At 35.5% G+C, this 12488-nt stretch overlaps 1 protein-coding gene across 3 annotated transcripts in view; it reads right to left on the bottom strand.

Annotated features, from left to right (window-relative positions):
* TTC6 (tetratricopeptide repeat domain 6) overlaps positions 1 to 12488 on the bottom strand; it is a 200842-nt gene that overhangs the window by 86893 nt on the left and 101461 nt on the right. For all 3 annotated transcript variants that reach the window (XM_019426105.2, XM_053889365.1, XM_053889366.1), the window contains exon 7: positions 1890 to 1994. In XM_019426105.2, coding sequence (XP_019281650.2) covers positions 1890 to 1994 — 105 coding nt within the window. The remainder of the gene's footprint in view (positions 1 to 1889; positions 1995 to 12488) is intronic.

Below are 12488 nucleotides of genomic sequence, written 5' to 3'. Positions count from 1 at the left end.
GAAAAAGAGAGAGAGAAACCAAGAAACAGACTCTTAGCTATAGAAAACAAACTGATGGTTACCAGAGGGGAGGTACGTGGGGGGATGGGTGAAATAGGTGATGGGGATTAAAGAGTACACTTATCATAATGAGCACTGGGTAATGTACAGAATTGTTGAATCACTATATTTTACACTTGAAACTAATAAAACCCTGTGTGTTAACTATACTGGAATTAAAATAAAAAATAAATTAAAATGAATTTAAAAAAGCGAACAACCCAAAAATTAGAAAAGAAAAACTTCTCTGTTTTCAATGACTTAAGCACACATTTATTCCAAAATTCTTTTATACATGTTTGTAAACACTTCCATCTTAATTAAGGAAGGTGTTACTTGAAAGCATATTATATTCAGTGTAGTTTCAATGAGATAATAAGCATAGGACTTTTCTTTTTTTTTTTTAAGTTTTTATTTAAATTCCAGTTAGTTAATATACAGTGTAATATTATAGAAAAGAAAAAAATTCTAATTGTCAAACAATTACTTTCCCAAATTGTTCAGATGTTTCCACTGAGTTCTTCCAAATTTTCTAGATTATTTTATGCCACATCAGTTTCAGAATATTAAAAAAAAAAATGAAATCCTACCCAATTAACTTCACGAAGCAAGAATAAACCTGATAGGAGAATGCAACAAAGAAAAAAAGACATTCCATACATATTTCACCATGAGTATACATTAAAAATAAAGTATTGCCTTACAGAATTCAACATAATATTTAGGCATAATACACCTTAACCAAGTAATCTAAAACATGTAAAGATGTTTCAATATTAACATTCAGAATAGATCCAATATGAATGCGATTCCATCCCTGTCTTGGTTGCAGGGAAGCTAAGTGGTAAACTGATTATTCTATTTCATGCAACATCATATGTGGACAGAATTTTTTATTTAATTTTACCTCTATTACACAAGAAGGGTAATATACCCTTCTTATGCTCTCCCTATGATTTCTTCAATTTTTTGTTTTATCATGATCTGAGTTTTAGTAAGCTGCCCCAAATACCATGCAAATAAAATAATCCTAAGTACTATTAAAAATTTAAGCACAATAATGTTAATCACAGAATTGTTTTAAAAGGAAAAAAATAAAAAGAAAGGAGAAAAGGGGAGAAAAGTAGAAGAAAAGAAGGAAGATGAAGGATTTTTGAGAATGAAAGAAAATGGACCAAAAAACAGGTAGTAATTGTCTTGAGGGAGAAGAATAATAGTTGCATTGGGCTTTCTTCTCTTGACTTTTCTAATTTTTAAAATAATCAGTATAACATAATGTGAGAGCAAACAAACACTCTTTAAGGGAAGAAGAGAAGAGTCAGAACTGTATTGGGTGATATTAAATTAACTAAAAGTACACTTTAAAAAGTAAATGAAAATGACATGAAGATCTTTTAAACAACCCAAGTAGTTCTATATCTTGGAAACTTGGTCGAATAAAATATTTATTCAAAAAGAAAACAGAACAGGGACTCCTGAGTGGCTCAGTCAGTTAAGCCTCTGACTTCGGCTCAGGTCATCTCACGGTTTGAGAGTTTGAGCCCTGCATTGCACTGTCTGCTGTCAGCACAGAACCAGCTTCAGGTCTTCTGTCTCCCCCTCTCTCTGTCCCTCCCCAGCCTGTACTCTCTCAAAAATAAACATTTAAAAAAAAGCAGAATAATCTTATCGACTGGCTAGAGTGACATGGATAAGTACACTATAAGACCATCCAATCAGTCTTAATTATGGCAACAGTTGTCTGACAATTTACATAGCAACTGTCCAGTAAAATTTAATGTCATAATCAATTATACAATTTAATTATTAAACAACCAAAAAAAAGAGAGAAAAGTCATTCAGTGTGTTACCTCATATTTTGGATATAGAATTTCCTTCATAACAGATACTGGAACAGAGAATTTGGGTGAAGTTGGATTCCAAAACAACTTCGTACATCCTGGATAAGCAGACACCTTTGGAAATAAAATGAAAGGTTATTAAAAACCAGCAAATGATCTCTAGTGTAAAGACCCAAACTTCTGTCAAATGTGTTCCTAGTTGCCCAGATAGTGAGTTGACTGGTTCCATGACCATTGAACATCTGGAAAGGCAACTTTTCACACCCACCAGATTAGCAGAAATGTAGAGTTGGCAATTCCAACAAATGTCAACGATGTGGGGAAACTAGTAGAACCACAATGGAGACAAACCAGCCATTTCTAGTAAAATAAAAAATATATACTTCCCACTGTATACTCTAAGAAAATTCTTACACATGTGCATGAAGAGACATGTACAGGGATGTTCATGCAGCATATGAAATAGCAAAAAAGAAAACCCAATCTAAATGTCCATTAATAGAAAAACAAATTAATAAAATATGGCATATTCACATAACTAACACTATAAGGCCATTCAAGCCCAAAAATTATAAACCACAGATGGATCTTAGGAGCACAGTATTGACAGCAAAATAAGCATCTTTTAGAAAGTGTCATTTACGTAAAAGTCTCTAGACCACACATAACTATAGTATTTATTATTTAGTGTCACATATATATCTAATAAAGTATAAAATCATGAACTAGAAAGACTGCAATTATAACAGTAACTGCTGTTGGGTTAGGAGGAAGAGAAATGAAATTAGAAAGAAGTGCAAAATGACTTATTATTTTTTTAATTTCTTTTATTTAAAAAAATCTGAAACAAGTATGATAAAAAGTTAAAACAAATTCTTGATAAAGTGTCACCAGTTGTATGTTAGTTTGGTTTCTATATTTGTTTGTTTATTCAAACTTTTTCAAAATAAAACTTAATCAGGCATAGGTGAATTTTTAGGGAGGTGAAACTATTCTGCATGATACTGGAAATGTGGCTATATAACATGATGCATTTGTCAAAACCCACTAGACTTTAGAGCACAAACAGTGAACCTTTGTGTACAGAAATTTTAAAAAAATTATTTAGGGGGGAGCATGGGTGGCTCAGTCAATTAAGCACCCGACTCTTGATTTCAGCTCAGGTCATGATCTCACGGTTCGTGGGACTGAGCCCCAATTTGGGCTTTGTGCTAAGTGTGGAACCTGCTTAGGATTCTCTCTCTCTCTCTCTCAAAAAAAAAGAAAAGGTAAGAAAAGAGGAAAGGAAAGAAAAGGAAAGGAAAAGAAAGGAAAGGAAAGGGAAAGAGAAAGGGAAAAGAAAGGAAAAAAGAAAAGAAAGAAAAGAAAAAAATAATTTAGGAAATCAAGGGGAATCCCAGGATGGAATGCAGAATATAACAAAAAAACAATCTAACTGTATTATAAATGTATGAAACAACCTCACTGAAGGGGGTTGGGAAAAAAGTTGCTGACCTTAGTAACTTTGGAAATGAGTATAGTTTATAAAAATAAAGACAAAATAAATTGTATATAACACTACTTTAGTTGATGAAGTTGTATCCTCCAGGAATATGGGATAATAATTCTAATACATCTACACTGAAGTTGAACAGTTAAGTGAATAGATGGAAGATGGTAGGAGCCAGGGTTGTCACTGTTGGTTGGGAGTTTAAAGAAAAGCAAGGGAGGAGGTTAGAATGATCACGTAATAGATTCAAGTTGGAGACATCAGTATGACCCCATGTTTAGCTTAATTTAGACACAGGTTACATATAGACATATTTTTAGGAGTTAGTACATATTTCCTTACTGTGTCAGCTAAGAAGGCCTGGAAGCAATAATGCCCCAGTAGCAACAAGCACACCTAATGTCTAGCTGTTGGTTTCTGATTACGTTCTGCAATAAAGGGAATTGGGGCTTCTTGTTGAAATGGCTGTTTCTTGGGGAGCCTGGGTGGCTTAGCTGGTTAAGCATCTGACACTTGATTTTGGCTCAGGTCATGATATCGCAGTTTGTGAGATTGAGGCCTACACTGGGCTCTGCACAGATAGCACCAAGCCTGTTTGGGATTCTCTCTTTCCCTCTTTCTCTGCCTCTCCCTCTCTTGTGCTTTCTTGCTTTCTCACTTTCTCTCTCTCTCTCTCTCTCTCTCTCTCAAAAATAAATAAATAAACATTAAAAAAAAAAGAAATGGATGATTCTGTGGTCTGGGACAGGAAATATATAAGATGAGCCTTTTTAAAAAGTGTTGGGGCTTTTGGGTGGCTCAGTTGGTTGAGCGTCCGACTTTAGCTCAGGTCATGATCTCGCGGTCTGTGAGTTTGAGCCCCATGTCAGACTCTGTGCTGACAGCTCAGAGCCTGGGGCCTGCTTCAGATTCTGTGTCTCCCTCTCTCTCTGCCCCTCTCCCGTTCATGCTGTGTGTGTCTCTCTCTGTAAAAAAAAAAAAAAAAAAAAAAAAAAAAAAAAAAAACACTAAAAACAAATGTTTTTAAGTGTTATAAAAAAATCCCACGGTGATGGGGGATGGTGTTGAAGGGACATAGGAGCCAACTGAAGGAACTCTCAATAACCAATGCTCAAAATGTTTTAGCAAAATATTAATATTAATAATAATAATAAAGTAGTATTGGAGTATAACTCAAAGTGCAACATATATATCCATGACTCATACTATACAAATAATTGAATGAATAAATAAATAAATGAGAAGAAAAGGCAAATCTGCACAAATACAAATTAATTTTTTTTATTATACTCTGGCCTCCAGGAGATAGAGCACAACTCCACATTCATAAAGTGTGAGCTGAACATAAGTGACTTCCTCCCAAAGAGTATGGTATGAAAATGGGGGAAAAGAGAAACTATACAATGAAGAAACTTGACAAACACTACCTCAGATGATTAAGACTAACATCAACAGTCATAACATATGTTGATAACACGCACCTTTGATATGATGTAATCAAAATGGTGCTTTCCCTTGGTTGTCTTCCTTCCAAAATCACACCAGGCAAATCCCAATGGGGGGACATTCTACAAAATACCTGACTACTACTCCCCCAAAATCTTAGAAACTGTCACAGCCAAGAGCAAACTAACAAATACGACAACTAAATATATTGAGGTATCCTGGATGGGATCCTGGAACAGAAAATTAACATTACATAAAAACTAAAGAAGTCTGAATAAAATACGGGCCTTAGTTAATAACAATGTATAAATACTAGTTCATGGAACTGTAAGCTGTATTAGTTTGCTGACACTGCCATAACAAATTACCACTGGTGGTTTAAAGTAACAGAAATGTGTTCTCTCACTGCTCTGGAGACTAGAAGTCCAAAATCAAGGTGTGGGTATTTTCCAGGCTCCCTTGGAAGGCTCTCGGGAAGAATCCTTCCTTGCCTCTTCCGAACTTCTGGTGGTTGCCATCAGTCCCGGGCATTTCTTAGCTTGCAGATGCATCCTTCCAATCTCTACCTCTACCGTCAAATGGCCTTCCTGTGTGTCTGTGTGGTCAAAGGCATTTTCCTCTTATAACGACCCTGTCCTATTGGATTTAGGGCCCACCCTAAATCCAGAATTCACCCCAAGATTCTGAATTATATTTGCAAAGATCCTATTTCCAAATAAGGTCACATTCACAGGTATTGTGGGTTAGGCCTTGGACATATTTCTTTGGGGCCACTATTAACCCACTATTATCGTATTAATAATGGGGGAAACAGGATGTGTAATATGTGGGAAACCTCCATACCGTCTTTGCAATTTTTCTGTACTCTGAAACAATTCTACAAAATAAAGTTTATTATAAATAAGTAATTAAATATTAAATCAAACAAAAAATTTATCTCAAAAAATAGTTGGAGGCATAAAAATTAATCAGACATTCGTGACAAAACCTTGAAGAAAATGTGGTAAGATTTTTAAAAATAATAGCTGTTTGAATGCATGGTATTACTGGCGATTATGTTTTCTTTAATGTTTCCATTGACTTTTAATAATACTTAATTGGACTATTCATTTTCCCAAAGAAGATTTTTCACCAGAAAAATGACCTCAAACAATGTTAGAGCATTAACTTGCAAGCATCACTGCAGCATTGACTATGAAACCTTAATAGTGACATCTCCTAGAGGGTGGGTGTTACACAGACCTTTTAGAATAATATATAAAGACCCAAACACAGTACATAAAGATCCACAATTATAAGGTGACACTGAGTCTTGACCACTTTATTTCCAGTCAGATATACTTCAACTACTACATATACTTGATTGCATTTCCTATACCAACTGGGTAGAGAAAAGCAGATTTTGCAGGTGCCAGGTTAATTTGTCCACCATAGGAATTCAAAATTAAGTTTCTATCTCACTCATCCTCTGTTTTGCTGGGCACATTATGTCACTTTATGCTGTACAGACCTACAACCAGGAAGTCCTTGCTAAAAGATGAATAAAATCTTCCAAAATCATCTGACAACTCTTCTACCAAAGATCAACTAGAAATTAAGAAGATTTCAGGCATTCAAATGATAGGATACATACAATACCGTAATTCCTTCTGTGTAGTAGATAGACTTCCAGCAGCTTAAGCGTCCAGAATAAAATTATTCCCCTAGACGTAAGCAAGATATGACACTCAAAGAGGGAAGAAAGGACAATCCATCACCAAGCAACAGCACTTTGCTATTAAGGAAAAGCACAGGTGCACCTTCAGGAGAGAATTTATCAAATTAAACTGGTAAAGAAACACTCATCATGGTAAACTGATTTCCCCTGCAATGCTCAGAACTTTCTGAGAGAAGAACTAGGAAAATAGTTAGAAATGACAGGGTTGGTGGCTGCTAGTACTCAACAGGAAGATAGGGATTGCACAGCAAAGTAAATTACTATTAAGCAACCAGGCTGATTTAGTGTAATAGCACCTGCACAGCCCCTGTGGTTACTATGTATATTACAACCCCCTACAATAACTCCTGTTCACACTGAAGAGCCAAGGTCAGAGTATTCTGTTCACTAAGGGAGAGAGACATGCAAATTAGTTCCCAGGGATGAGTCAAGCTTCAGAGAAGTGAAACATAAGGATGAACAAGACTTTTCAAAATGCGGTCTGAGACTCCGAAGAGCTCAAGATCTTTTCGAGGGTCTTTTCAAGACTTTGTCAATACCTTTCCACACCTGAAAACTATTTCCTCAATAATATTAAGAGGCTACTTGCCTTTTTCTCTGTGTTGAAATTTGCACTGATGGTGCAAAACAAACAAACAAAAAAACATTGAGTAAAACTGATGGCACCTTACCATGAATCAAGGCAGCAGCACCTTAAAAATGCACACCAGAAGGCAGGAAAAATTGTTAAGAACACATCTTTATTTTGTAAGCACACATCAATGTGACTAAACGAGAATTACACATAAAGTGTTTCGGTGGCCGCAGAATGGTGGATTTGAGGAAAAACACGTGCTATTGTTAGAGTTGTGAACTGAACCTGCCACCATTTTCACTTTGACAAGACACACATCAAACTGGTCATTCAGACTTCGATATGTGGCAAGCATTTTCTTGAAACTAAATGAAGAAATCCTGTCATTTCAAATAAAACCACTTATAGTGTCTGTGCCAATGAAACAATTTAAGCATTTAGCCAAAATTAGAATTTTGGAAAATGTGTGCCCCTCACCATGAGCCTGTCAGGTTCCCAATGTAGAAGACGGCTGACCACACCGACTCCATCTTTGGCCCTCCACCTTGTCCATGCCTGTGCAACGACCTCCCTCAGTGTCACATGGCAGACCCCATGGAGGTTGATGTATACAGTGACAGGAATGTGGGAGGGCTCATTCTGATCTTCCTTAAAGTGGTTCACAGAAGGCTCCGCTTTTGGTAACTAGTAGAGCTGACTGGTGCACAGATGCCACCACTTTTGATAACTACCTTTTAACCTCACCAAAATGCCCCTCACTCTATAAAAGCTAAAGATTAGGGTCCAGAGTGGACAGAGAATAGCTGCATAGTACCTGAGTAGTTTGTCTGCCCAATCCCCCTTGTCAGTAAGTTACCCTGAATAAAACTATAAATGGTATGGAGTGGTTTGCTTTCTTTTTCAGTCATAAAGTGCCTTCTCAGTCTGGAGGATACTTTGCTGTCCCTCCTCCACCTTCTAACACAATGCTAAAACCTTTTTCTGATAATATTAAAAATACGGTATTTTGATATTATAGTGAAATGTATCAACTTTTGAAGATCTACATAACTTGATGAACAATATTTTCCAAATAACCAAGGTACGATGTTACAAAATAACAAATGGGTAAAAAAAATACATTGCAAGTACAAAAAACCAATAGATTTTAATGTATCAAGGTATGAAAAAGTCATTGATATGGTTTCTGCTTTCATTTGCAACAAAAATTTTTAGCTGTAGGAATTATCATTTAATACATTTTCTTTCAGCTACACAAATTATCATTCAATATTAATAACTAAGTTTAATTGCTTTGTTGTGGTCTAACACAATTTTTTATTCAACTTCTTTATTTTTGAGATAACTATAGATTCACATGCAGTTTTAAGAAATATTAAATAATGAGAGATCCCGTCTATACTAGTTTCCCTCAAAGGTAACATCTTGCAAGACTATAGTACAATATCACAAATATTAACATTAATACAGTCAAAATACAGAACATTTTCATTACCACAGGATCCCTCATGTTGTCCTTTTATAGACACACTCATCCCACCCCCCATGCTTAAACCCTAGATACCACTAATCTGTCTTCCATTCCTATAATTTTGTCACTTCAAGAATGTTATGTAAGGAAACCATAAGGTATGTAATCTTTTAAAAATGCTTTTTTTAGCAAAATTCTCTGAAGATTCATCCTCATAGTTGCATACATCAAGAGTTCATTCCTTTTTATTGCTGACTGGTAGTTGCATGTTAAAAAAAAAAAAAAAAAAAAAAAAAAAAGACTGCTGAAATGTTTTCCAGAGGGTTGAGAGGAGATTTTTTTAAATTAAGAATTCAATTTCCTCCATAAAGACTCCACCAAAAAAACTACTAGAATAAATGGATTCAGTAAAGTTGCATGATACAAAATTAACACCCAGAAATTGGTTGAGTTTCTATACACTAATAACAAAGTAGCAGAAAGAGATATTAAGAAAATAATTTCATTTACGATTGTATCAAAAATAATAAAATACTTACCTAGGAATAAACTTAACCAAGGAGGTGAAAGATACGTAGTCTGAAAACTATAAAACACTGATTAAAGATATTGAAGATGACACAAACAAAAAGATATTTCATGCTCATGGATTGGAAGAATTAATATCGTTAAAATGTCCATATTCCCCAAAGCAATAATTCAGTGCAATCCCTACCAAAATACCAACAGCATTTTTCACAGAACTTGAACAAATAATACTAAAATTTGTATGAAACCAGTAAAGAGCCTGAATAGCCAAAGCAATCTTGAGAAAAAAGAACAAAGCTGAAGTTGTCACAATTCCTGATTTCAAAATATACTACAAAGCTGGAGTACTCAAAACAGTATAACACATGGCTCAATAGAACAGAATAGAGAGCCCAGAAATAAACCCACACATACATAGCCAATTAATCTATGGCAAAGGAAGCAGGAATGTACAATGGAGGAAAGTCTCTTCAATAAACGATGCTGGGGAAAACTGGACCACTTTCTAACACCATACACAAAAATAAATTCAAAATGGAAAAAGATCTAAATGTAAGCCCTACAGTAACATTTTCCTAGATATGTCTCCTAAGACAAGGGAAATTAGAGCAAAAATAAATTATTAGGACTACATCAAAATAAAAAGCTTTTGCTCAGCAAAGGAAACCATCAACAAAATGAAAAGGCAGCCTACTGAATGGGAGAAAATATTTGCAAATTATATATTTGATAAGGGGCTAATACCAAAACATATAAAGAACTTATACAATTCAACACACACACACACAAAAATCTAATTTAAAAAAATTGGGCAGAAGAGGCACCTCGGTGGCTCAGTCCGTTAAGCGACCGAATCATTATCTCGGCTCAGGTCATGATCTCACTGTTCATGAATTCAAGCCCCACATAAGGGTCTGCACTGACAGCATGGAACCTACTTAAGATTCTCTGTCTCCTTCTCTCTCTGCCCCTCCCTCACTTGTGCGCACTTGTGCACTCTCTCTCTCTCAAAATAAACTTTAAAAAATACTTCAAAAAACTGGGCAGAAGACCTGAGTAGGCATTTTTCCAAAGAAGGCATACAGATGGCCAACAGATACATAAAAAGATGCTCAACATCACCACTCATTAGTGGAAATGAAAATCAAAATCACAAGATATCACCTTACACCTGTCAGAATGGCTAAAATAAAAAAGACTAAAAAATAACAAGTGTTGACGAGGATGTGGAGAGAAAGGAACCCTTTTGCACTGTTGGTGGAAATGTAAACCGGTGCAGCCACTGGAAAACTATATGGAGGTTCCTCAAAAAATTAAAAATAGAAATTCCATATGATCCAATAATTCCGCTACTGGGTATTCATCTGAAGAAAATGAAACACAAATTTGAAAAGATGTGTGGTACCCCTATGGTTGTTGCAGCATTATTTACTTAGGAAGCAACCTAAGTGTCTATCAGTAGATGAATGGATAAGGAAGATGTAGTATGTAAACACACACACACACACACACACACACACACACACACACACACACACACACTGGAATATTACACGGCCATAGAAAAGGATAAGATGGTGCCATTTGTGACATGAATGAGCCTAGAGGGTATTATTCTAAGTGAAATAAGTCAGACCGAGAAAGACAAATACCATATGATTTCACTCACATGTGGAATATAAAAAATGAAATGAATAAACAAAAAGAAGAATCAGACCTATAAATATAGAGAACCAACTGATTGTTGCCAGAGGGAAGGAAGGTGGAGAACGGGCAAAAATGGGTGAAGTGTATTAGGAGATACAGCTTCTTATTATGGAGTGAATAAGCCATGGGAATGAAAAATACAGTGTAGGGAATACAGTCAATGATATTGGAATAGTGTTATATGGTGAGAGAAGGTAGATGCACTTGCAGCTATGCATATATATGTACTATGCATATAGCATAAAGGTTAGAGAAGCTGAACCACTATATTTTATACCTGAAAGTAATGTAACATTGTATGTCAACTATACTCAAACAAAAACACATTTTTAACAATTCAATTTCCTTAATAGTTATAAGGCTATTCAAATTATCTACTTCATAATGAGTGAGCTGTGGCAGCTTTGTTTTCTGAGGAACTGCTCCATTTCATCTAAGTTGTCAAATTTATATGTGTAGAGTCACTCATAGTGAGTGACTTATTCTTTTCCCTTATTCTTTTGACATCTGAAAGATCTTTAGGGACATCTCGCATTTCATTTCTAATATCGGTTAACTTGTGTCCTTTCTTTTTTTTCTTGTCAGTCTTGTTACAGATCAATTTTATTGATCTTTTCAAAGAATTAGATTTTGTTGCATTGATTTTCTCTATATTTTCTGTTTTCAATTTTACTGATTTCTGCCCTTTATTATTCCTTCCCTTTGCTTACTTTTTATTTTGCTCCTCTTTTTTTTAGGTTTCTGAGGTAGAAGCTTAAATTATTTATTGAGGGGCACCTGAGTAGCTCAGTCACTTAAGCAGATGACTCTTGGTTTTGACTTGGTCATGATCTTGGGGTTGCCGGGTTCAAGCCTCACATAAGGTTCTCTGCTAACCATGTGGAGCCTGCTTGAGATTCTCTCTCCCCTTCTCTCTCTCTGTTCCTCACCTGCTCATGTATGCTTTCTCTCCATCTTCCTCTCAAAATAAACAAATAAAACTCAAAAATGTTTTAAAATTATTTATTGATACTTTGTCTTTTCTCTTTTTTTTAATTTTTTAAAATGTTTTTATTTATTTTTGTGACAGAGAGAGACAGACCATGAGCAGGGGACGGGCAGAGAGGGAGACACAGAATCGGAAGCAGGCTCTAGGCTCTGAGCTGTCAGCACAGAGCCCGATGTGGGGCTCGAACCCGCAGACTGTGAGATCATGACCTGAGCTGAAGTCGGACGCTTAACCGACTCAGCCACACAGGCGCCCTGATACTTTGTCTTTTCTACGGTAAGCATTTAGTGCTATAAATTTCCCTTTCAGCAGTGCTTTAACTGTGTGCCACACATTCTGATATGTTATATGTTCATTGTAATTCTGTTCAATTGATTTTCTATATGGTTTTCTATCTGTTGAGACTTTCTTGTTAAGCCACAGTTACTTATAACTTTATTGTTTAGCTTCTAAGTATTTGGATATTTTTCTGTTATCTTTGTTATTGATATCTAAGTTGATTCCATTATGGATTTGCTCTGTCTTGGTATATGACCTATGGGAACTTGAAAAAAATGTGTATTCTGTTTTTGTTGGGTGTAATCATATACAATTTCAACTAGATTCTATTGGTTAATGGAGTTTTTGAGTTCTTCTACATCCTTGCAGATTTTCTCTCCAAATGTTTTATTAATTACTTACAGAGGGA

This window comes from Panthera pardus, unplaced genomic scaffold (assembly GCF_024362965.1).
Source record: "Panthera pardus isolate Hobbes unplaced genomic scaffold, ASM2436296v1 HiC_scaffold_24, whole genome shotgun sequence".
NCBI classification, from domain to species: Eukaryota; Metazoa; Chordata; class Mammalia; order Carnivora; family Felidae; genus Panthera; species Panthera pardus.
This window is presented reverse-complemented; position numbering and strand designations above follow the sequence as displayed.